The sequence below is a fragment of the Heterocephalus glaber genome, unplaced genomic scaffold (genome assembly GCF_053883595.1).
Source record: "Heterocephalus glaber isolate CG9 unplaced genomic scaffold, H.glaber_assembly_v1.0 deba00000347, whole genome shotgun sequence".
Lineage (NCBI taxonomy): Eukaryota > Metazoa > Chordata > Mammalia > Rodentia > Bathyergidae > Heterocephalus > Heterocephalus glaber.
Window position 1 is genome coordinate 5852084 of NW_028258143.1, and position 27780 is coordinate 5879863.

At 33.7% G+C, this 27780-nt stretch overlaps 1 protein-coding gene across 11 annotated transcripts in view; it reads left to right on the forward strand.

Annotated features, from left to right (window-relative positions):
• Lrp1b (LDL receptor related protein 1B) overlaps positions 1–27780 on the forward strand; it is a 1848437-nt gene that overhangs the window by 841999 nt on the left and 978658 nt on the right. For 10 of the 11 annotated variants that reach the window (XR_015445151.1, XM_087195526.1, XM_087195530.1 and 7 more), the window contains one exon: positions 26231–26393. The exons of the other annotated variant lie outside the window; for it this stretch is intronic. Coding sequence is in view for 9 of the 10 variants with exons in the window: in XM_087195526.1 (XP_087051652.1) it covers positions 26231–26393 (163 nt within the window). In the remaining variant the exon portion in view is untranslated. The remainder of the gene's footprint in view (positions 1–26230; positions 26394–27780) is intronic. 11 annotated transcript variants of the gene reach the window in all.

The window sequence follows — 27780 nt, forward strand, 5'->3', positions numbered from 1 at the left end:
CATTTTTCTTGAAAATTGCAGACTCTGAATAAAACTTTAGGATTAAGTGTTCGCTAAACAAATTTTATTTTCCAATAAAGTATTCATCAAAAGCACAGTTGAACTGCTAATTATATCACAAATTTTTTATTGGAGAGAATTATGACAGGGACATAGATAATCAAAATCAAGGAAAATAGCCAAGCATACAAGAGTGGTAATCTCCATCTGCTTCCTCAGAACTGAGTGCATAGAGAAGACTGAGCTGGATAATAAGTTCTTAGTTAATCTCTTATTTTAATAAAGGTGATGAGTCAGACCATATTGCCCACTTCTCACCTGGACCATTGTTACTCATTCTGTTTCTATGTGTGATTCCTCAATATTCTAAAAAACATGAGGTTCACGTTGAAGATTTTAAATTGGACTTGGCCAGCTTATCTTGATTCATTTATGGGCTAAGTTGCAGTCCGGGAGCTTGGCTGAAAATATAAAAATTGGTTATCCTTCATGGAATTTGTAGTTTCTGAATTCAACCATTGATTGACATTGATTTCTATTTTTAACTTCTTTCTTGTCAAACTTACCTCATTTTCTATTTGAATCTATGATTAAATGTACTAAGTCCTTGGGAGGGAATAAAAAATAGAGGGACAGGGGTATCAAGGAAGGTAATAAGGTGGGTGGATATCATCAAGACATGTTATATGCTTTTATAAATATTTTAAAAATTATTTTTTACAAAATAAATGCTTAATCAGATAATATCTCAAAAATTCTTATGCCTTCCACCTGTCAGTCTTAAATCTTTTGGGTGTAACCCTCTAATACATATTAAAAGAGACTTTTTAATTAATGTCTATTTTGTGCATTAGGAATTCTATATATTAACACATTACCATCAAAGAATTACACAATGTGGATCTTATTTGTATTTGTCAGATGAAAATGAGCATAAAGTAGTTAAATATTAAGTTAATAAGAAGCCTTTTCCTTTTGATCTCAGTAGATATTTACAACCTTTCTTGTTTCTTATTAACTGGCCTTTTGCTTAACTCCTGCCTAGAAATTTCTTACTCTACTACTTCACGAACAACTTCTCAAGATCCGGGTGGACAAATATGACTAGGTTGTTTCTCTAATATTAATATAGGCATACTCTTGATGCAAACAAATACACCTGGAGTAATAAAAACGCTAGCTGCAAATAATAACAACTTGTATTAAGTTTATGTTTGAGAAGATGACTATAAAAGTTTACAGGAACAGCCTAGATTATCCAATTACATGTAATAAGTCAGGATCAGAATACTTTATTCATAAGTCATATACTTTAATAGTGGATTTTTTTGAGACTTCCTCTATAATTATATATTTTCATCTGATTGGCAAAACAATATTGTCTTAATTTGTTTTTATATATTTGCTAATGAAGTTGATCACTCCAGTGTGGACTTAATGTAATATTTCATCTTTAACAATTAAGCAATTAGCAACTTATTTCTTTTAGGAAAAAGTAAAACTATCATTTGGGTTCTCTGTTGGCAGTTACTTAACTTGCCTCTTACTTCCCTCATAAATCCTATCTTCTGCCTAAAAAAGTGGTATTCATATTTACTGTCATACATTTGTTCTATCACTTCATTCTTTAACAAATCATATCCTATTCAAAAAATTTCCCTTTGAATTTAGCAGCCTACCTTGAACCTGCACAATTAGGCTTTTAATTTTTCACCAGAGATGAAGCATGTTCAATGATTGATTTGCTCTGATTCCAGAATTCTGTTAGAAAATGTTCAGAAATAGGCCAGCTATTTAGAAATAGCTAAAAGTAATTAGAAAAAAATTTTCCTTTCCTTAAAAAATGTAATTTTTAACAATCTAGAATCCAGAAGTTTTTACCAGTATATCTTGTGCAAAAGCAAATTTTGTATAAGTATGTTGACTGCAGTAACTGGTTTTATATTACACCCTGCCAAATCTCACCCTCTAGAAGTAAATCACAACTGTATTCCCAAAGATATTTTCCAAAACTGCTGTTTTATAAGGAAATGCATGTTGCATTATACTCTTAAAGCTTCTTAAAAGTGTCTTATCTTCTATTAAATACAATTACTTGGAAAACACGAAATTGGCTTTTTTCTGAGACATGGCTCTGTGTATGTGTTAGGAGGAGGCTGTGAAGCTAATTAATATGCTATATTCCTGCTGGGATTTGAAATTTTAATGGGGAACTTAGAACAGCCATTGACAGTAAAAAAAAAAAAAAAGACAATTAAAATTATCTGAGACTTTGAACTGAAAACACTTTTCTAGAGAACTTTTAAGAATTCTTTTCTTCATACCATACATTTAATGTTATGGTTATTGACATTAAAATACTGCTTAATTTGTACAGTAATATTATGTGAATTTATACTTGTGAAGTAAGTAGTTCCAATTTACAATTAGTATATAGCCATGTATATCTAACTAAACAAGAAAAGGAAAACAATATAAGAAAACATCTAGCATTGTGTTTCCCTATGAATTTGTCTTTGTTGTTAGATCAGCTGCATTATTGTCAGGCTGTAAAGACAATTGCTATCTTATTGTTGTTGGGCAAAAAGCCTGAAACTTGCCATAAGAAATTAGAGACGTGCTAGACATCAATGTTTGCATTCTTTTTAATGCATTTCTTTAAAAATATTTTGGTCACTCACTGGACACAAATATACTCCCATCCAAATCATGCTTAATACTATATAAAATTTTTAAATAATTATTTTCAAACTTAGTATTTTTGTTTAAATTCAAATGTCTGTTTTATTAATAAATTTTAATAACCTACATGAGAATTTTTTGATATTCAGTCACCGTGCCAGTTACTTTGTAAAAGATATTAACAATTTTGCTTTACCTACCAATCAGCAACTGGGAAATAAGATGTTCTTTCCATCATAAGTAAGTCACTAAATATATTTGAAATCTACAGTGTGTAATTATTAAAACTATTGTTTTTGACTTAGTAACTATTTTGATGAAAGAGTGAAGAATGTTGGAAATAAAAAAGAAAAGAGAAAAAAGAAATTTTTCTGTCAATATTTCACTTTAAATATGATTATTTATTCCATTTTTATTTTAATTTATTTTGTATTTTCTTAAGAGATTTTTGTCAAGTACGGTGAAAATTTTTCTCCTTCATTTTCCTTGACTTCACAAGTTTTTAACCTTGTAGAAAAATTTATAGGAAATTGAGAGCTCATCATCAAAAGTAAAGACCATGTGTTATAGGAGGATAATTACCCCAAATAATAAAGGTGCCATGTAGTGATTATGATTCTTGCTTATCCCCCCCAGATTATAACTTCTTTTTTTGTTGTTTTTTAAAATTTTATTTTATGGGTACAATTTAGGTATACAATGTAATGACATTCATCATTGGAAATTTACACCTTTACATAATCTATCTTGGTTCTTATTTTTCCCCCTTCCCCTGCCCTCCCTCAACCCCTCCATCCCTCTCTATTTACAAAGACTTTGTTTCTGCTTTTCCATTTTTCTCATATTAATTCCATTCCTTTCTTTCCTTTCCCCTACCTCTCCTACTTCTGCTTCCCCTTTGTCCCTTTTCTTCCTATTTCACATTATCTATTATACCATTTAGTCCTTATTTACACTTTCAGTTTCTCACACTAGAGAAACTATTTGGTATTTACACATATGTGTCCTGTTTATTTCACTTAAGCGTATCGCCTCAATGTCCCTCCATTTAGACTATAACTTCTTGTGATTTGTTGATTCATTTTAACATTGGTCTTTGTATTTCTCTCACTACTGTATATCTGGTGAGTTAGTAGGGTTCTAGGTATTTATTAAACTAGTTATGTGACCCTACACAAGTCTTTTAAGCACAAATGACATGTTCCCATAGTTGTTAAAATTCTAGAACTAAATACACTTCCCTATTCCATTTGCTTCTACTTTCTTTTCTTGTAATTTATTGTGTGACTCTGTGTATGGAAGATTTATCTCTACTTCTTATGTTTTCCTTTTCTTTTTTTCTCCCTCCTAACCACTCACAATAGGTATACCTTCACCTTTTTTATAGTACCATTTCCTAAAACATGTTGCTTGAGAATCTAGTTCTGAAAGATAATTTTGTAAAATGATTGTGTGGTCAAATGAGTTGAGGAAATTTTACTTGTTACATAACTTTAGGTGAATTAACAATGTCACTTGCATGATAAAGATTGTGAGAATTCCTTCAGTAAAAGAACTATCAACTTTTTTTAGATCAGGAGTCCTTAACTTGATTACTGAGCACTTTATTGCTGTGGGGCTATGAGCGTGCTTTTCTGTGGGTTGTGGTTTCTAGGGACATGGTATGTGCATATATGTGTATAATATATATTAACATCCCAAATATCTATAATTTATGTTATTAATTTTGACAATATTATTTTTAAAGTCTCTGGGAAAAGGCCTTTAGAATTTATTCCTCCAATCACTTTTTAATGTATTTACTATATTTGTGGTTAAACCCATAAAGGTTGTATATACAAAGAAATACAGAAGCTTTCTGTAATGAGTTGTTCTGTTTTGTTACTTTTTCCTTTCTTTGGGTTCAGCTACAATTAGTTATCCTTAGAGGATTATGAGATACCATATACTCTGACACTTTCATGACAAAGCTTATGACTAGCTCAGAATAGGAGCTAGTATGTAATACAGATTTGGACATATGTGAAATTTATTCTAGAGAAGGTCTTAGAGTAAAGGGTGACTTTTTAAAAAAATCATTTTCATCTTTACTGGGGATGCAACATATCTTCTACCAGTTAACATGTAGCCTAGGGGGGGTCCGGGTCCTAATTACTAGTTAGCCCCATGTAGCACAAAGGTACATTCCCTGGAGATTTAAATGACAACTGAACGAACACAATAGGTAATGCTCCAGTACATATGACAGTGAAATGACATGGAGTTCTACTCTTTTCTTATGTCTAAGTCTTGAGTAATTTTTCTGAACACATCTGAAGCCCCTTAAGAGTGATTTTTGGGAGTCGCAGCACCCAGAGGGAAGCTCCCCCCTGCCATTCCACGCTCCTAGGGCAGAGAAGGTGAGCCGTGCATGTGCCAGAAGCACCCCCCCCCGCCCCATTGAAATGAGAAGACTCGTAAACAATCCTCAAAAACAGACTTCTGGGTCACCTATAGCAACCCAAAAGGGAAACAAGATGGAACAATCTGATACTCAACCACCTGGACTCTCTGAACTGGCAACATAAGAGGATCTGGGAAAAATGAAATCAGAAATTACTCAGATAACAGAAAAGATTGTGTCATAGTGCAAGACATGATGAATAAATCTAGAGAGGACACAGATAAAAAAATAGAGGATCTGAGGAACATGATGGAATCTCAACATAGGAAACAAATGGAATCCATGAAACAGATGCAAACAGATTCCCAGGAGATTAAAAACTCCATCGAAAGTCTGCCCAGCAGAATGAACCAATGTGAGGATAGAATTTCAGATGTAGAAGATGAGATTGCAATTAGTGACCAGGAAAAGAAAAATTGTTTCAAAATTGTAAGGGAACACGAGAAATCAATCCAGCAGCTGATACATGATGCAAAGAAGAATAATATAAGACTGATTGGAGTCAATGAAGAAAGAGGAGAGAGTGCAGATGACATAAAAAAAAACTGTTCACAGAAGTGATGGCAGAAAACTTCCCAAGCAGGGGAAAAGAACTTCACATACAGACAAGTGAGGTAGAAAACTTCCCAAGCAGGGGAAAAGAACTTCACATACAGAAAAGGGAGGCATATAAGACTCCAATTAGCCTTGATCAAAAATAACCTACACATAGGCATATAATTGTTAAGATTCCAGAAACCCAAGAGAAGAACAAAATTCTAAAAGCAGTGAGAGAAAATAAACAAATCACATACAAAGGAAAGCCCATCAGAATCACAGCAGACTCCTCAATGCAAACCCTCAAGGTAAGAAGAGCTTGGAGTGACATATTTCAATCCCTAAAGGAAAACAGCCTCCAACCCAGATTGATGTACCCTGCAAAACTATCTTTCAAAATTGATGGAAAAATAAGATACTTTCATGATAAAGAGCACCTCAGGAACTTCATGAACACCAAACCAGCACTCCAAACAATTTTAGACAATACCCTAGGAAAAGACAATGAGGACCACAACCCCAGGAAGCCCAGCAGAATGAATCCACTGGGCGTGACAAATTAAATGCAAAGGGGGAGAAGCCAACAAAAAGAAAAAGTCATGACAAGGCTTTTAAAACTTTTCACTTCATCTCCCTAATGAGTGTATAATTCAATCTTATTATTGTACTGATTAGTATTTTTCTGATTCTAGAGTTGCACACATTTCCTTGTGCTGTACTGGCTATTTATCATCTTCTTATGTCTACTTTTTAATTGGGTTGTCTGTTAATGAGCTGTAAGAGTTCTTTATAAATTCTGGTTTTAGATTATATGCATTGTGAATATGGTCTGTTTAAGGACTACTTTTCATTTTAATGATGTCATTTAAAGTTCTAAAGTTTGATGGACTCTCATTTATCAATTTTTTTCTTTTATACATCATGTTTTTTGTATCCTAGGTAGTTCTTGCCTACCCTAAATTCATAAACATTTTCCCTTACAATTTCTTCTTAAAGTTTTATACTTTTAGGCTTTCATATTTAGGTTCATAGATCCCTTCAAGTTATTTTCATGTATGAAAATAAAAGGTTGAGGTTAATTTTTTATATACGAATACCAGGTGTTCTAGTGCCATTTGCTGAAAACACTATCTTTTCCTTGGCCCTTGAATTGAGTTTATATTCTATAAAATGCTAATGTTAAATAATCTTTCTAAACTCAGTGGACCATAGATGTGTGGTTCTATTTCTAGATTCTCTGTTTTATTCCAATGATCTATGTGTCTTTCCTTATACCAACACTGCCTTGATTACTGTAGCTTTAGAAGAAGTCTTAAAATTAGGTACTAAACGTCTTACAACACTGTTTTTGTTTTTTGGGTTTTTAAAAACTTTTCTAAGTCCTTTGTACTCCTCCATAACTTTTAAATTTCAATATCCAATTCTTCATTTATAGCAAGTATACATAGACCTGAATTTTTATATATACTTTGTGTTTTCTAATCCTGCTAAATTCAAATACAAGTTCTAGGGGCTCCTAGAGATTTCATATTATTTTCTCTGTAGATGATCATTTCATCTACATATAAAGATTTAGCTTCTACCTTGCCAATCCTATCCTAATTGTTTCATTTTATTGCCAGACTATTTTGGTTGGGCCTAGGTTTCAAAGTTTAGTGGCCAGATAAAGAGTAAGCATATCTGCCCTTGTTCCCCACCTTAAGGAGAAAGCATTGTATCTTTTCCATTCATATAAGGCGTTCTCACTGAAAGTATGGAGTACATGTCTTTAATCTGTTGAGAAGGTTCTGTTCTACTTCTAGTCTCGTGATAGCTTTTACCATGAACAGCTGTGGAATTTAATCCAATACTTTTTCTCCAACTAGTGACATGATCATATGGCTTTTGCCTTTCCTCTGTTAAAATGATGACTTTTGGGGGTGGATCTTCCAAAACTGAACCAACACTGCCATCCCTATAACAAAACCACTTTCTACACACTGCCAGATCTGACTTCTAATAGTTTGTTTTGTTAAACAAATTTCTATCTATGTTCATACTTTTTTCTTCTATTATCTTTATCCAGTTTTAGGATTAGCACAATATTGATTTCCTAAAATGAGGGAAGAAGTGTTCCTTTTTTTTTCTGCTTTAAATGTTTGATATAATTTATCAGTTAAAAAAAGAGTGATTTTTGGTTGAGGACAGAATACAATGCATTCTAGAGCTAATTATTTATGTGGTATCAAGTAATGTGTAGTTTAATTGTAACCATGTCTCTGGCTTAAGATAGGGTATAAGAACCTCTTCATGGTAGAATAGTGATATTAAATGATGATGTTGAGGGATTTTTTAAAATCTTCATTACATACAGGCCATATATATATATATATATATATATATATATCATAGTTTGGGACTTATTATCATTTGAATCTAAAATGTCCCTCAAAAGTCCATGTGTTTGGAAGGTGATTAGCTCATGAGGGCACAATACTCCTCAGTGAATTAGTCCACTTATGAGTTCATAGCTGATTGTGCTGGAGATGCAGGGTCACTGAGGACGTGACCTGTAAGTATAAATTCTTGTCAGTGCTCCTCCCCTCTCCCTGTTTCTTGACTACCATGACCGTAACAGTTTTCGTACTCCAAGCCCTTCCACCACATGGTTTCTGCTTTGTAGCTTGCCAACCATGTACTGAGCCCACTGCAAGTGTAAGCCAAAATAAACCTCTTCTCCATTAAGTTGTAAGTATCAAATATTCATTCCCAGTGATGGGAAAGTGATGAACGCAGGAGTCACACATCAGTGTTCCAATTGTCACAATGTAAAACTTTGTAGGAAAGCTCTACTAATTTTCTTAGTACCACATAAAACTTAGAAACCTTACATCTTGAATTCTTGCAATTCTTGTTGCTTTGATTCTGTGCTCCTCAAAAAAATTTATATTTGTTTTCTCAGATGCCATGATACTAGGAAGGAATTTGTTAGGTTTGTTAATTATGTTACTGGAACTTGCAGTAAGTGGTGATAAATTAATAAATTAACATTCTGGCTTATATGTTCATCCCCCAGGTGTCTGATAAGTATGAAATAATTCCCCAAAGCCTGATAATCTTCACTGAACAACTCAGATAGAGTTCCTGAAATTTCAAATATTATGATTAGATCATGAATATGTTGTTATACCACTTGGTTATAGAAATGCATTCAGTCTGTGCTTACAATGCTTTGTAAGTCTTTATTATCTTAATAACAACATTTCATAAAGTTATATAAGGTTTTCTGGCAACACCTGTTATTTTACTTTGAGGGTTAACGGAGACATTTTTTATTTTCTTGTTTTAGCTTATTGTTCAAAAGAATATATACAAGTACATTTTTTAGTCTACTTTAGTCAAAAAAGTAGGTAGCTATATATTTCAAAACTCAGTATTAAGGAAATCCCCTACATTACTTCTGATCAACAATGTGACTTAATTTTCTAACTGTTAACAAATCGTTGCTTTAAAGCATACCTTTACAATATGCTAGAAAGTGATGACTATTTGTCTAAAAAGCTTCACACACTTACATAAACATAGGTACTCCTGCAAAAGATTTTTTTCATAATAAAATAAATAAGTTTCTGTTTTAGATTTCAGTGTTTGGAAATACTATTTCACTTACAGATGACAAAATGATAATAACAGCAACAAAAATCTCTATAGAATTTCCTATGAGTTGAAACTGTTTTAGCTTATATGAACTGGTGAAAACTATTCATTATCTATATGAAAAAGCTCATCTAGCCTTAGTAGTATTTGTTTATTTAAAACATTTTTTGTTTGCAGTCATAAGAGGTGTATGAAATCAAAATTATTATTAAGTCTAATTTTCCTTAAGTAAGAGTCATTGTGTCTTAAAGAACAATGTTTCTGACATTGGTATATCAGTGGAGGTTCTTTGCAGGGAACAGAATTTACTTAAATCAGAAAGAGCTTTAATACTGCATGTTCTTAAAATTGCAGGAGATAAAGGAGAGAGTTCAACAATATGCCTTTGGAAATGACAGTACAGTACTTTAGGATCAGTATTACTGAGGCCTTCATTACAACTATGCTGCAGTGAGAAACCTACTATTTCTACCATTCATGCTGTTAACTGGCTCTGAATACATTGGAAGCTGGAGATTGGGCAAAGGTGCAACCCAAAATTTAGAAACACTTATAAAAAACCCAATGCCGTTATTGATCTCACCCACACTAATTCTTGCCACCCCGAAAGCTGGATAATGAAGATTAAATCACTACCTTAAGTGAATACCTTATTTCCAATAATCATGCTTACCAGTTTAAAAAGAAAAAAACCCCAGGAATATGGCTTGACTCTCACTTGTGCTTGTGAATTTCTGAATGTATATAAATTAGCACATAGAATCTAAACCTCAAATATGTATGGAAAAGATAGCTTTCAACTCTTGTAAGCTATTAAATGGACAGAGGACACAAATTTGAGGGAGCCAATCCAAGGTATCCAGTGCCGACATTTTTAGTCTCCTTTATCTAGAAATGGTATATTGATTCTTTTTAATTGGAACTCTTGTTGCTATAACCTACTTACTTGTAAGTACAGTGAAACTAGTATAGGAACTGATTATTGTTGTACTTCCTTCTTCTCATTTGAGAACCTTACGATCCTTTGCTTGTTATATGGCTGCCTTTGGAGTGTGTAGCTGCTATGTATGTGTGTGTAAATAGTTTACCTCATCACATTATTTCTATTTGCAATATGTGACCATGTGGCTTTCACAATATCATATCTTCCCAAGGAGTCATCAGTTTACTTTAGAAAAAGACTCTTCAATATTTTATCCAAGATACTCCTCTGGGCCCAGTGCATTGTTTGCTCTTTTAAGCTATTTCAGAAATTTTTCAAATATTTCATCTTCCTTCATGACTACCTAAAGGAGAAATACATAGGTGACTTTCAAGTTCTGAAGAGGAACCCCTCACCTTAATTTTTAGACACTTAAAAATGAAGCAGAGATTTCCTTTTGCCATTTCTTTGAAAAGATGTACATTTTACTCCAATCTACAGCTTTGAAGATTTGATTTCAAGAAAATTATAATTTAATAAATTAATACTGTTATGACTATCTCCACAGAGACTTTAGATTTAAAGGAGTGCATTATGATCATATTTACTCATGCAAAATACCATAGAGAATTATATCAATGTTTTATATAATTTGTGAAAACATGTTTATTGGTAAAATATAGGTAATAGAGGCAAAATGCTTTTAATGTATAAATTATGCAAATAGTTATCTCAATGTTCCATTTCATTCCTCGTGTTTAGTCTAAGTATTTATTTGGGGATTTCCATGTAAGTCCATGTATCCTAAAATCATAAGATAAATGACTTTCATAAATTTAATTTCAATCATCTCTACTTTTCAAATTTTCCCTTGAATTTTATAGATAATAAACTGTTTTCTGTAGTTTATATTGAATATATCACCTGAATTATTTTTAATCATTGTCATATAATGTGAAATATAAATTGAGATAATTTTAGTCAGATATACAAAAAGCACTAAATTTCTTATTGTTTTTGGAACTTTTATGAGGCATTATTGTAAAATTAATAAATTGCATATTTTGGCTTGGCTAGAAATCAAATAGTTGTTTTTGATCAAGTAGTATTTAGAACCCATATGAAAACCAGTTGTAAGATAGGTATTTTTAATACAAAATTGTACCTATGATAGGTATTAACCTATTATATGTGTGTGTGCACACACTATATATCTGTACGACATATATATGTGGCATATGTATCTTCAATTCTTATAAAATGAGTTATTTCAGAATTTATATTTAGCAAACATTTTTGTTATTATGGATAGATTTAAATGTTAGTTCTGCTTTCTTTATCTTAAAATATAAGTATATTTATTTCCCAAAGTAGACTAGCCTGGGGATAGCCTTAGAAAAGAAATGTTTGAGGTAGAGGACTATTTACATTCTGTTGTAGGTATACCCTAAATCTTGATTTTTCTATGTAGTCCCCAAATTAGAGATGTTCTGACATCTTTCACAATGCCTCAGTGTGACTCTGGGAAATAATTCTCATTCATGTCAAATGAATAAAGTCATTTGGCGACTGGTTTGACTTATTGGATTTTATTCTTTTGAAAAAAGCAATCCAAAGGCATTAACTGATTTTACGTAACTATGTATGCCCCAAAATGAATTCCATTTCATTAGAAATAGTTTAATATTTAAAATGTTTGTCAATAGAAACATGGCTGAGAAAGGACCATACAAATATTTGATCATTGGGTTTTATGGTTGAAATCTTTTACAGACTGAATGCAACTGATAATATTTATATGAATGAAACTCTTTTATTATAGAATCATTCCACTAAAAATAGTCTGGTCTCTTCTTCATTTATTGTGCATTGCAACTAATACCTTGGAGACATACATATCGTTTCTATTTGTGATGATTCAAATGCTGAGTCTATGACTGGGATAGGTTAAGAGATATGAATAGTATTGATAATAAACAAAAATATTGTAATAATTCTGTGCAAAAATTGTAGTTAACAATTGCCTTAATCAGATCTCTGTGTTATCAGGGCATGAGTCAAAAGGAAATATAAAATAATCTAATATATGTAAATAGAAGTAGTGAGGGTAAATTAATATGAAGTCTCAAAGATAAAACCATGGATGTGTTGGTAAATTCCTTGAAGAAAAGGAAGAACCACAAAGTTTTATGTCTCTGAGAATCATAAAATGATTCTAGGTATGGGACAGATAAGAAAGAAATAATTTTGCTTGACAATTATGAGCATTAAAGTTGTAGAAGTCAGGAAGCAGTATTTGAATGCATTAGTATTGGTGGTGATGTTTTATCTTCAGTGCATTTTGACAGGACATTCCTTTGATCTTTGCAGTCTTACTATTTTTCTATTCAGGCTTACTAGTTACTATTATTCTTTTATACCATTATAAGGTATTACAATCCACTACATAGTTGTTACTCACCCTGAGTATTCATTTCTGCAAATCGCTGTCTGCCTAATTGTCATTTCATAAAACTAGACATCCATGCTATACAATCAAGAGATCCCCCTTCTATATTACTTTCTGTGTAAAGAATAATGGCTTGTCAAATTTGAGTTCATGCACAAAAGCAAGGAAAATATTGCAGCTGATTTAAGAAAAAAGGATTTGTGTCTTTATATGACTCCTTCACTCACTGATGAAGAAAAGAGAACATAGACTTTAGGGAGGAGGTTCTTGATCAGAGGCTACTGAGAATGTAACAACGGTATACACTCACACATATTTTCTGGGATCTTATTATGAGTTAATGACAATTGTGCACTTTGGGAATGAAGCAGTGAATCAGACATATAAGATCCCTGTTGATATTGGGTAGGAAGATAGTGTACTAATAAATAACCAGTTAATTTGTCATTTATTAATGTCACAAAGGAAATAAAATTGGGGCATTGATCTAAACTGATGATCATTAGTCACTGTTTTGTGTGCATGTTCATGTGTATGAATGTATGCACTTACTCATGTGAACATGTGCATATGAAGGGATGGGTGGTCTTAATACTTACTGGTCAAGGAAAGCCTTCCAGTGAGACTGATATTTGAGCAGATATCTGACTGAAGGGAGAGTACAAGCCATGCACATATGAGGTTCTATTTTGTCTTGAATGTCAAGTAAAAATATCTAAAGAGGAAGCATTCGCTGCAGGTTCAAGGAAAAGTAAAGAGGTGAGTGTGACTGCAATGCACTGAGCAAAGACAATATGAAAAAATTGGAAGGTGTAGGATCCTTATAAGATATTTTAAAGGCTGGATTTTAGAGTATGCATGATAGGATGTGTACTACTAGAGGTTTTATAAAATGAGTGGCATTTTGGAAAATAATAATAGAGACCAAAGATTGGGGGTCAAACCTGTTTACTAAAATGATATGGACAAAGCACAAACTCACCTGTATACTTCTTTTCCTCAGTGTCCTTCATGGCAAAATTCTAGAAGAAAACTACTACATAGCTTTGACTTAAAATTGAGCCAAATTTCAACAAACTTGGGTATGTGTAAAGACTTCAGGGATGTGCTTAGGAAAGCATTTGTGGAGAGTAATTCTATGAATTTCAGTTCGGGGAGACTTTACTGGGAATTAACTGTAGAAAATCTATGTGAGGTATACTGATTTAGTGTTTGGTGTCACCATACAATTTCTGTTTTATAATTGCTCTGAGTACTTTTTAAAGAATGTTATAATTTGTTAAGAAAGTAAGCAGAGATACCAGTTAAGAAACAGTTGTAGCCATGCAAAGGAGAGAAGATGGTGTCCAAACAGGGGAGTAATAGGATTTTTAATCATAGTAAGAGCCCAGATAGTATGTGGAAAGTAGTAAATAGTTTCAGGTGAGGACATAAGATTTTCTAATAGACCGAAAGTGAGGTTAAGTAAGGAAAGGTAAAGATAGAATGAAGAATGAATACATTTAGTTTCTGAGACAAATAAGTATGTAATATTTTTCCCCTTGGGAAAAAAACCCTTTACGTAAACTTTTTTCTCCTGTATAAATAAAATAATCCTAAAGTCATTTCTGAGCAATTATGTCTACCAAAGAAAGTAAGATTGGCTGTTTTCAGAGAAGGAATTGAGAACTGTGAAGTAGAAGGAGGATCAAAAGCTCAAACATCTAATGTTCCTCCTTTCCATTAACAAAAATCAACAACATCCACGACTCAGTACAATTACCTGGTATTAACCCACTATCACATGCCAGAACCCCCTAAGTCATGAATAGATAATATAAATGTTTGTGACCACTCATTGACAGATGTGTCCTCAGCGCTCATTTTGATGACATTTCTTTCACTGAAATAATAGAATTGGAGCATGGGAGAAGGTCTTTCCTGAAACAAAGGAAGCAGAAAGGGCCCTATAATGACCCATAGAGTCTGTGCCTTCCTCCTCATAGGACACCCTAACTGAACTTCCATAGTATAATTTTAATTACTGTATCAAACAGACGTGTCTCTGTTCCTTCAGTTTAGTTTACTAACATTTAGGGGTAAAGTGAGTACATTCTTCTGATAAAGATTATGGTGGCATATAAAAATAAAAATAAATGGAATTATATATTTTATCAGTTACTGGGCATTTTCAAATGCCCTTGCAAAGAAATGTGCTTAACACAACAATGTTAATTTCCCATTTAAACCACTGAAGAGATTTAAATCAAGGAAAACAGAAAAAGTTCCTGTACAATCTTACCTTTTTTATCATCACAGATTAAGAAGTATTATTTAAATAAAATAAAAACATTGAGCTAAAATAGTCATAATATACAACAGAAAAGTTAATAGTCTATTATATTTGGAATTTTTCGGCTACTCTCTGATGTCTTCAACATTTCTCCTCTGATTATTGACTCCTTCACCAGAGATAGAGTAACACTCAATAAGTCTTTTTAAATAGAAGTACATATTGAATGTTGACTAAGGAAAGTGATGTCTACTACATAACTTCATCATTGCTCTGATACTCTGAAGCTAGCACATCTCCCCCACTGGTAATCTTAGTTCTTGGCTAAATGGTTATCTCTTTCCAGACTTGCTTTTTTTTTTTTTTCAGTCAACACAGTGACCAGAATGATATTTTAAAAATACTAAACAGACATTTTAATTCTTTACTAGAAACTATTCCCAGAGACTTTTTATTGAACAAAGCCAAGGGCAAATGTTTATATTATATCATTTCTTTCTTGAAATTCTACTATATATTGAAATTTTACTATAAATTCTACTATAAATACAGTAAATAAATTTCTTTGACTATATTAATTGAAAAATATCAGAAGAAGTGAAGTATGTACGTAATTTTTTGACAATATGATACAGATGATGGAAATAAAAATGAATAACTTCTAATGTTCTGTTTTGCTAAGTGGGTGCAAATAGGATGCCAAGATAAGAGAACTCAAGAAAGACTAAAAAATTAGAGCTCTTGGACACCTCTGAAAGTGGGAGCATGGGACAGGGCTAGTAAGAAAAGGATTACCTTTTCCTATGAATAACCTGGCTTCTAAGTTTCCTACCTCACTCCCCACAGCCAGACTTTTTTTCCAACTGTTAAGGACCCCTCAGGTTCTTATCCCCAGGTCTATTTCCTCAAGTCTGTTTGTTCCCTGCTGACAAACCAAAAGAAGCTGTTCATTTTGGTGAAAAGTTAAAATGTTATATTCAAAGCTACCTCCCTCCCAGGGGGTTAGCAGGCTTCATTTGCTGCAGATCACCAGCTCTCTGTGTTTAGGTGTCCAAGTGTCTTGTAAGGAACAGAGTTAGCATGAGATACATGGACAATAAAGGACCCTAGAACTGTTTCACCTGTCCAGGACCCTGAGCTCTTGGGGCCAGCATCTGCATATTCTTTCTGCTTATCTATGCTAAAAGGAGAAAGTAGTGGCTACACCCTTGGCAAGAGGAAGTTAGAAGAAGTCAACCTTCTGGTGCCCACATCTGTACATTTGGTCCATTTTTCTGGGCTAAGAAGAGTAGAAAATGATGTTTATGCCCTAAACCTTAGGAAGTTTGGAGAAGCCATTTATTTCTGAAGGGGGAAAATATCTAACCTTTAAAATTCCATTTTACCATGCCATGCCTTGTAGTGTGTTTGCCATGTACCAAGCACACTACAATTTGATGGAAGATAGGATATTTAATTTCAGAAACAGGAAATGTTTGAGCTAGTAAAAGACAGAAGTCTCAACCATGACTTGGGAGCAAACAAGTTCAGATTGTAACAGGTGGAAAGTAGGCAACAGGAAGGATACCAAACAGTAAAAAAAAGACAAAAAACAAAAAAACCAAACTATCACACACACACACACACACACACACACACACACACACACACACGAAAAACCTGATACTGATTGTTTTTCTATTATGGGGAGATTTAGAGTTCTTTTGAAGAATTACTCAGTGATGTATTATACAAAAAAAGTTGAAATATGAGGTAATTAACCTCTAGAAAAAATATAAAGTTTTTCAAAGTGGGAGTATAACCATATTAAACTTTCTCACTGATGAACAACAAGTTATATAGTCATAATTATACAACAGTGGATATTAATTAAAAACTGATTGTAGGAGGGTGAGAAGAATATGTGAATTTATATTTATATACATGTGTGTAAAGAAGTTTAAATAATATCCTAGTTTTATCAAGAGTAGTAAAAGTTCATCATACATAAATTTTTAAACCTTAAAAATAACAGAAGTAGGGCAGGGGATTTAGCTCAGTGGTTCCACTGCCTGCCTCACAAGTGCAAGGACCCGAGTTCGATCCCTGTACCAAAAAAAAAAAAAAAAAAACAGAAGAAGCATGTTCTACAAAATTATGGGAGGAAATGTGGGTAATTCACATAGCTAAAACTGTTGTAGAATCATAAGGGATGCAGTGGACACTCTGGTGTTTCATCATGAGCCTTGATGGGCTATTTTACTTTTTAAGTCATGCATATTTACTGTGTTATTAAAAATAATGTTTAAGAGTAGTTTCCTAATTTTATGATGTAGGTATTATAAAATCCATCATTTTACCACAGTTTATGTACCCTCCACCTCTCTGTTCTTCCATCCCTTCTCATTCACTTACATTTTAGGTCTGATGCAGCTCCTTCTACCCACTCTCCTCATTTTCAGAATATGCCAAGCACATTTCTGCTTGCTAAGCCCTTAAATTTTAAGTCCCACTTACCCAGCATCTTGTCATTGCAATTTATGTATCACTTTTACCAGGATGCCTTATCTAACCAGTCATGCAGCCATTATCCTGTATTATTTTCTTCATAACACTAGTACTAGTGTTACTGTTTCACTGATCTGCTTCTTGGAAAAAAGAAAAAGTAAGAAAGTTTCCAACAGAGCTTTCTTCCTTGCCAAATTTATTTTGTCCACTGGTCTTTTAACAGGCCATCCAATTTTATACTCAGTTTTCTAAAAGAAGCCTTTATACACATCCCCTCCTCTCTTGGACTCACAGGAATGGGCTGGTGGAGAAGTGGGAGGTCTATATGGAAAAAAACTTTCAGATCATGGCCACAGAGGTTAGAGGAGAAAGTAGAATGGAACAGAGTGCTGTAAACACGACAGCACCCAGGTCTCATCATGGTGTGGGATTTCCTTGTTGATTATCTCCCTGTACTTCTTCCCGCTAACAATAAAAACCTTTCCCACACCTGAGAACAGGGAAATAAAGATTTGAGGCAACAAAGAGGATCCTAATCTTTCTTGGAGCTAGTTTTAAATGATTTTTTTTTCTTCCACCAAAATTCTGTCTCCTGAGTTTTGCTGGACTTGTGAGCAGTAGAGACCTTAACCTCCTGTAATGTGGTCTGGCTCTGTCCTTGGAATCCGGGGCTGGGGGATGCCCAAATGAACTAGTTTTGCAACAGAGACACAATTATTTAAAAACAAACGTTTTCCCCAAAAAACATTTGTTTTTATGTTTCTGAGTTCCTTTTTGAGCATTTATAGAACATTGTCATTTTATTTTCACCAGTAAGTGCACTATGGGGCAATTTAAAAGAATCCAACAGTTAAATTTGGATAGAATTCTAAAAAAGATATCCAAATACTGAGAAGCCCACACAATCTATATTTAAAAACTACATGGACTCAACAACTTTATTAGCTATATGTTGCTACACAACAAAGTACCCCCAAATTTAGTAGCTTTAAAGCAGGGAACATCTATAATCTTGAAGTTTCTAAGGGACAGAAAGTCATGAGTGGCTTAGCTAGGAGTTTGTGTCATGAGGGCTCTTCTGAAGTTGCAGTCAAGATGTTGTCAGGACTTCAGGCATCCAGGTCAGAACTTATTCTTGTGCCTGCTGGTAGGGGGCCACAGTTTCCCCCAGCAAGAGCCTCTGGACAGAACTACTGAAGTGCCCTCGTAGCATGACAGCAGGTTCTACCAGAGGGAGTGATCCAAAGAGAAAGAGAGAATGAAATGGGAGTTACAGTGCCATTTACGACTTACCCGCCAAATCATACATCGTCATCTCTGTCACATTGTGTTTGGTAGAAGGGAGTCACAATGAAGAGCACACAATCAAGAGGAAAACAATTAAGCGCCACTTCTTTTTTTTTTTTTTTTGGTACCAGGGATCGAACTTGGGTCCTTGTGCTGGTGAGACAGGCAGCGGAACCACTGAGCTAAATCCCTGGCCCTTAAGCTCCACTTCTTGACAGGATGAGCATCAAAGAATTTGTGGGCATATTTAACAATTATGAAGCTATTAAGTGCATTTCTTAGCATTAGTTAACTTATGGCTGTATTTAGTAATGTGTCTTCTCTGGAATACACACACCACAAGCAGTCCCACAGTTATAAACTAAGGTGCAATCCTTTAGTTTCTGCTGGAAAGCAACTAATATTTGTAAAATGTCTCCTGCATGTCACGGAACTACTTTCTAATATTTGTTATTTGATTTAATCCTCTGAGCACTGTAAAATTATTTTTTTACTATAAGGACAAAAACTTTTATGCTACCTGTTAGCAAGCTTCTCCAAAATATGGCTTTAATTAGAAGGCTAGAATAAGCTAAATTATATGCAGTGTTTTCTTGGCTTTAGTGTAATCACAGGTTTGATCTAATGTGGCTTCAGTTTTGTCTGATATACAAAAGTTGTTACAATTTTTAAATGTTAGCATAACATGTAAAAACTGGAAGATTTCAATTCAAATCGATATTTTGAGCTTTTTTGAAACAATGAAACTTTTCTATATCAAAAACCAAGAGCTAAAATTGAGACTGACTTTTTAGGTAGATGTACGCTTTCTAACATTCATCTAGATTTTACATAATCTTTATTAATAAATTTTGTCTACTTATGTTTCTGATCCTTATAGACACTTAATTTACCATTTTTGGCTGTTTGAGAATCATGTAGTAAATAATCGCAAAATAAATTAAGTGCAAACATTTGTCAGTGCCTAATTTCCAAAGTTAAAAACATGATTTATGCAAAGATATAGTAGACATGCTTTAAGAACAATTAAAGTATAATTTTTAGGTTTATATTTTCAAAATAGCCCCCGCCGCTCCTGGCCCAGAGGTAGGGGCTTCTGAGCCAACGTCCCACTGCTCCTGGTCCAGAGGAAGGGGCTTCCTGGCCACCATCCCTCCCTCCCGCTGCTTCCAGCCCAGAAGAAAGGGCTTTTGGGCTGCCTTCTGTCCTACCTCTCCCAGCTCAGAGGAGGTGAACCGCACGGATGCCAACAGCACCCCCTGCCCCCCACCACGTCGAAATGAGAAAACACGCAAATAAGTCTCAAAACCAGACTTCCAGATCACTTACAGCAACCCCAAAGGGAAATGAGATGGAACACTCTGATACTCAACCACCTGGACCCACTGAACTGGCCACAAAAGGGGATCTGGAAAAAATGAAATCAGAAATAATTTCTCAGATAACAGGAGAAATTGTGCTCCTAGTGCAAGACATGTTTAATAAATCTAGAGAGGAGCTGAGAAACATGATGGAATCCCGACATAGGAAACAAATGGAATCCATAAAACAGATGCAAATAGATTTCCAGGAGATGAAAAACTCCATTGAAAGTCTACACAGCAGAATGAGCCAATGTGAGGACAGAATTTCAGATATAGAAGATAAGATAGCAATTAATGACCAGGAAAAGAAAAATTGCTTCAAAATATTTTCAAAATAGGGAAGTCATGAGAAATTTATCATTCTATAATTAATGTCTAAATTCATAGTGAATGGGGCTTAATGATCAATATTAAATTGTAAGTCAATCAAAGGTGTGTTTCCCAGGAGAGTTAGCTGATCCTTGGGTCAATCTATTAAACAATGGTCCACAATGACATTAAAATGATACACAGCTAAGTCTTTTACATTTTTTTCTTGGCAAAATGTCACTTCTCTTCTTAATGATTTTGTGATGTGGGCCAATCTCTTGAACAATACCTGAGCAGTTATTTTACTTTCATAGAGCTATCATAACAAAAGATTAACTGTGAGTCAAACAGTGGAAAGTTATTTTCTTAGTTATAGAGGCTGAAAATTTCAAGGGCTTATAAGCATCAACTTTTTCACTGTGTCCTCACAGCCTTTCTTATGCACAGACATCTCAGCTGTTACTTTGTATGTTCTAATCTTCTTTTCTTACAAGGGAACAAGTCAAATTTGATTAGAGTTGAACCTAAACCTCTGAGTGGCAAAAGTAAGAACCATTTATAAGGAACAATGAGAGCAAAATGTATGCTGGTTGGAGGAAGAATGAAAAGCAATTAAGAAAATGCAATAGCAGGATGATATTTAAAACTTTGATTTAATAGCAGTAAAATAATGGAGGTCTTACTAAAGATTTATATTTTAATAATTTCCTAAAATTATTATGGCTATCTTCAAAATTCTCGGAAGAATTTTGTTATATTTCACCCAAATAAAAATAAAATACAGAATAAGTTATCTAGAATACTCAACTGTCTCCTAAAATATTCAAATCATTTTCAGAATTCTGTAGAAGGAAAAATAATTGAGAGTTTTAAAAGCTTTGTAGCCGGGAAGGTGGAGGGAAAAGCTTCTTTTGGTTTCAGAAACATTTAAATGCTTATTACATTTAGTTAAACTATTTATTTTTGTGGGAATGTAAAGTAGTTCAACCACTTTGAAAAGCAGTTCGGAGATTCCCCCAAAAGACAAAACTAGGGCTTTGGGGAGGAGGAACCCTGCTCCACTGTTGGTGAGAGTGCAGACTGGTGCAACCTCTGTGGAAATCATTATGGATATTCCTCAAAAAACTAGGATTAGAGGTTCCATTTGATCCAGCTATTCTGCTGCAAGGTATCTTCCCAAAGGAATTAAAAGTATCATACCACAGCGATATGTGCACATCCATTTTTTTAACAGTGCAGTTTGTAATAGTTAAATCTTGGAAACAGCCTAAAAGCCCATCCACCAGTGAGTGGATAAAGGTGTGTGTGTTATTTTTTTGAATAAAATGGAGTACTACTCAGCCATAAAGAAATATAAACTTGAGACATTGACAGCTAAATAGATGCAACTTGAAGCCATACTCGTAAGTGAAATAAATAAGACACACATGTGTCTGGTGGGAGAAACTGAAGGTGTAAACGAGGACCAGAATGTATAGTAGATATTGTGAAATAGGAAGAAAAGGCTTAAAGGAAAAGGGGAACTAGGGAGGGGGGCCAAGGGAAAGGAAAGACGGGAAAGGAAAAAATTTAAAGTGAGGAAAAAAATGGAAACAAAGCTTATATATATGGGGGATGTGGAGAGTTTGAAGATTGGGCAGAGGAATGGGAACAAATAAGAATCAAGATATATCATGTACAGCTACAAATTCTCAGTGATGAGTGTGATCATAAGGTGTACCTGAATGTATCAATAAACTCAATAAAAAAATTTTTAAAAGCCCCAAACTAGAAATTCTATTTGACTCAGCTATTCCAGTTCTAGGTATCTCCCCCAAAGACCTGAAGAAATTAAGAAGATATGTGTATGTCCATGTTTAAAGCAGCACAACTCACAATAGCTAAATCTTGGAAGCCATGTATATTTCCATCAACAAATGAATAAAGAAATTGTGATTTTTTTCTATGCAATAGGATACTACTCTATAATAAGAAGGATACACTTGAGTCATCTGTAGGAAAATGGGTGCACCTGGAGACCATAATGTTAATTGAAATAAAGCAGACACAGAAGCTTAAATATCACATGGTTTTTCTTATATGAGAATCCCAAAATATAAATAAAGAATAAAAATAAAAGATAGATAGAAAAAGGCAGTTAGATCTTTTGAAACCTAGAGATAAAGTGAAAGAGAGAAGGAGATGAAAAGAAGAATGGAGATGTGTTATGTACATGCACAAACTCCTCATGAATAGTATAATCATTATGTCCTGCAAACATGTAGTGATAAATAAAGCTATTGATTTAGCGACTTATCTATCTGCTCTACTACTCAGTCGATCAATCTATTGATCTATCTATCTGTCAAGGAGTAGAAAGGTGTATTACATCTCCTTACCCATCATAAGGGTCAGTGTGGAAAATTGTATAATGAAAGACAGGTTGATGATATAAAAGCAAATCAAATTTATTTAACCACATTTTTTCCATTACATGCACACCTTCAGAAATGAAGACACAGAGCCCCTGAGAAAACTGATTTTACGCTTCATTCCTCCACATAGAGTGGGCCTCCATGTAGAAAGATGATTGGACAAAAGGGTCTGATGAAATAATGATAGATTGAGGGGGATCTGGTGATCCTTGTGTTCTCCATTTCTTCTTGGCCTCTCTATATAGCATTTCTTCCTCTCAGGTAGGGCCAGGACTGCTTTGAAATGAGGTCTTATGACCTATTATCAGACAATGTAGGTCAGAGAATTTCTTCAAGGCTAATTCCTCCAGAAAGAGGTAGAGGAAGGGTACAGTAATACTTCTTGGTTTTATGGCTTTCTTTGAGGAAAAAATATCTAGTTTCTTTTGAAAAAAGGAATATAGTTTCTAGGATTCATTTTGGAATAGAGGAATGAGAGTTAGTAAGAGTGTAGAAGATTAGAATCTTCACTTCTAAGGTCTTCCAATCTTCTTTTGTTCAAAGCATTCCAGGCTTGAGGGACTATTTCCTGAGCCTCAATATTATATATACATTTTTATTTATTAGTCTCCTTGCTTGAATGCTGTGTCTAGTTGCCTAAATGCTCCAGCTTTAATACAAACTACATTAAAGATAGAAACAAACTGTAAGGAAAAGAAACAAAATCAATTCTCTACAATTAGAAAGTATTTACCTTATTAGACTCTCCTGTGAGACCTATTTCTAACTTGTTGATTGTTAACAATACCCATTATTTCAATAGGAGAGAATTTTTCAGAAATATCAAATTGAATGAATGTGTATGCTAACAACTCTTTTGTGTGAAATTTCAGTTACATAGACTGAAGCAACTACATGCCCAGCGTGAGGGTCACCGAATGGAGTCTGGTATATACTGTATCTGAACCTGAGGTTTTTGAAATAGTATTTGAAACAGTGGATTTGAGCCCTAGCTGATATTCTACTGGAAAATAACTCAAATTCAGAACACATTATACTTTTACAGATTGCTGAACACAGAGATATAATTCCTACTCTTAAAAATCCTGGTAGCTGACTGGATTAAAATAAGATTCTCAGAGTTTGGGGAATGTTTAAGTACTTATGGTTCCATAAATACTACATAATTCCAGAATGAAACTATAATAGATGACCTATAAATCATTACAATATACACTTTCTGTTGATCCCTGCAGACAATGGTAAAAATTCTCAAAGTGCTCCTTTTTCTATCTCATTTTGAAAAAATGAATGATAATGCTGGCATATGTGACTTTGTTAGTCTCTCTGTTGACAGAATGTCATTCATTGAAGCAGCGTATTACTAAGGAAGTATTTTGAGGCACAGAATAGAAAAAATATAGGGGTTCAGATTCCAGAAGTAGTCTCTTAAAGGCCAGGGGAAAAATTTTTTTCCCTATACCCATCTTATTTTCTCCAGCTGGAACAATACACATTTGACTAACAGAAGATATATTAACAAAAGAAACCTCTACAGATTTATTTAATAAGGAAATAGAGAAAAGGAAGACCTGAAAAAATGGTTAAGCCTGAGTGTTTTGTTGAAGGATAAAAAATTATAGAAAAACATGATTGGGCATGGGTAGAAGCTAAGTATTGTGGGAAATCTATCAGGGTCTGCTAGCCAGTATTTTCTACATGTCTCTCTGTCTTCATGATTAAGGATATTCCTTTCCTCTGTGGAGAGAGATGGCACCTCTCCCATGGGGATCTGTCTTATGACCTGATTCAGGGGAGAAGGAGGAGGTCACAGAGCCCTACCTGTCCCTGCTGTTCCTCACACTCCTTCAAATCAGAATATTCAGTATGTCAGGAAACTATATTTTGAAGTAGCCTGTTGTCAAGACTGTCACTCTGCTTACTCAGTCATAAATCTGTATTGAGCCCAAGCAATAGTACCAAATTAACAAACAAAAGTACCAAAATAATAGTATGTTCTCTTTACCTGTGGTTGTGCATTCTGTGATTTTAGTTACTGATAGCATGATCAGTCGGGTGTGACAAACCTTTTGAGAGATAGAAAGAAAGACCATATTCACATAACAGTGTAGTATATAATTGTTCGATTTTATTATTACTTGTTTCTTTTCTTACTGTGCCTAATTTATAAATAAATTTTATTATAAGTATGCATAAAAAGGAAAACATACCATACTTTGAGTTTGATACTATTTTGGTTATAGCTGCCGTGAGGTGGAATAAGGAGAAACTACTGTAATTTTCAAAAGTTGAAATCATCACTTTCATAAAAATCTAGATTTAACATGAGTTAGAAATTTATTGATTGAATTATTGAAGAAACCAGACTAGTTTTGCTAATCAAAAAGCATTAGTGAGTTTGAGTATTGACAAGCATTTTCAAGAAAAATAATTTTAAATAAGATTTGTAAGCTAGGTATAAAAACATTTGAGCCTCAGAGATCCATAAAACCACAGTCTTAGGATATTCTTTCTACTAGAAAATTATCTACAAATTAACATAATTTCACAGTGTATAGATCTGATCAAATAGAAAACACTCAAATCGAACAGAGACACATTCTCTAGATCTATCCATAGTAGCTACTTGTTAAGAGTTTAATACACTCATGAACACAAGACTACCTACGTCATTTGAATTTAAACAAAGTTAATTAAAATGCAATATTCTAAAGGTTCAGTTTCCCAGCCACAGTAACGACTTAAAGGCTCAATAAACACATTGGGATAGTAGCTACTTTATTGAAAAGCATAGATATGCTATATTTCCTTCATCATAAAAAGTGTTACTGGATAGCACTCTAAAGAATTAACCCTCAAGTAGGCCTTTTGCGATGTCTTAGTGCACCATTGAAAAAAACTGTCATTGCTTCTTTTGCTTTATTTCTAAGTTTTTTTTAAAAAAATAAAGGAATCTTATGCTCTTTTTTGTACCTGTGGAAGCTCTGCAGATTTGGATGGAATAATAGAAAAGGATCTGAAAACAAAGGTTGACCTTAAGTTTATCAGAGGTATTCTCTTATTACTACAGATTCTGAGGTGTGTTTTTGAACTTGTTGTGTTCATGGGATTAAATTAACTGTTTTGAACAAACACAAAAACTAAGAGAAATGTTGTACTGTAAATCACTGTATTTTAAGATGTGGAACTTCTTTGTCTATTTGTCTAGGTCATCCTCGATCTTCAGATAGTAAGAAAGAAATAAGAAACAGCTATCTTACATGTGAGAGTAATTAACTTTGGCATAACCCAAGATTTTGAAATTTCTTATCTTAAAAACATCTATACTTTTGGAGTGTCCTTTATGATAGTCTGGGAAGTCATATACTCTGGTTTTTGATGACAAATTTGTACCTATGATTCAGTGGTCTCGTATATGTGTTTTTCAGATGTGGAACAAATGGCGATTGACTGGCTTACCAGAAATCTCTATTTTGTGGACCATGTCAGTGACAGAATCTTTGTTTGTAATTTCAACGGATCTGTGTGTGTCACCTTGCTTGATCTGGATCTTCATAATCCTAAGGCAATAGCAGTAGATCCAATTGCAGGGTAAGAAATTCTTTTCTATCATATTCAGTTTGCACAAGTTTTCATTAAAAAATTAAAAACTGAAAAGATTCATGGAAAGTAAACACAGCAGATTCAACATTTTAAAAGAAAATTGTTGATTTTAGCTCCTTCATTTCAGACAGTAATAAAGACTAATTCACTATTCAGAACTTGAGGAAATACCAGGTCAATATGTCAGGCCTAGCCTAAAACACAACCACCTTCTTCTTTTGTAAGACATGAACACCAAAGGAATGCTCAGGATGGTTTTAGGATAAAAAGATAGACTTGTCATTACCTAGCAGTGGGCCCTGTAGTTAGCAAAGTTCACAGATATACTTGAATAATATTCCATTAACATATTTATTTCCACTACATTTAAAATTTATAAAAGGGATACAAAGTATTTTGAAGAGTATTACTGAACTATTAAGGGTATATTTGTTAGACTCTTGTATTGATAGCTATTGAAATATAAACTGAATATTACCATGCAATTAATGAAGTCCTCCTCCGAATCCAACTTCTTTTATTGAAATATTTTAATTTGTGAGCCACTTTATTGGTTAAAAAGAGGCCTCGTTTTATAAGACCTTCTTTTAGATAATAGGCTCATTAATCTTTTTTAATGTTTCACTGTTTGTCAAAATATGGCCGTGAAATGTTTAAATTACAGTGAACTTCATTCAGACATTTAGAAAATCAATACAGAAACTAATTATGGCTTTATTTTACAAATATGCTGGTATTATTAGAGAGTAAGGGACAGAAAATAGAGTTCCATAAATTCAATTTTTTCACCTGTCAGTAGTGGGCAAGGAAATGAATGACAAATTAATGGCATAATGTGTTACTCAAACTAATGGCAATAGTGTACTACTCAAATTGATGGCATAATGTACTACTTTAATTGAAGTAGCTGTTGTTTTTGAAGATATAAATTGCAGCAGAGAGTTGAAAACTGAAATTTTATTCTTGTCATTGTTTTAGTAGTCCTCAGGCAGTTCAGGCTGAAATGTCTGATGGAACATATCCTAAACTACCATAAGCCTCCATTCAATAAATGGGAAAATATTTACTGAAGAAACAGCTGTCATCCATATGTGGACTTTTGTCACTCTTTACTTAAAGTCTGATTGAACATTAAGATGCATCATCACAATGGTTCTGATTTTGACAAGAACAGCTTGCACGTAAGATCTTTGCTAGGAAGGCTGTGTAATATAATTCTTGAATGTAGCTCTATTTGTATTTGCAGCAGATGGTTACTTGACTGCAGTGATGCTTCAAAAGACATTAGTAAAAGAAGTTGTATTTAAACTGATTTGTTTGGGTGCTTGGATAAGGATAGTAGGAAAGAATTGGAAATTTACAAATGTGCTAACAA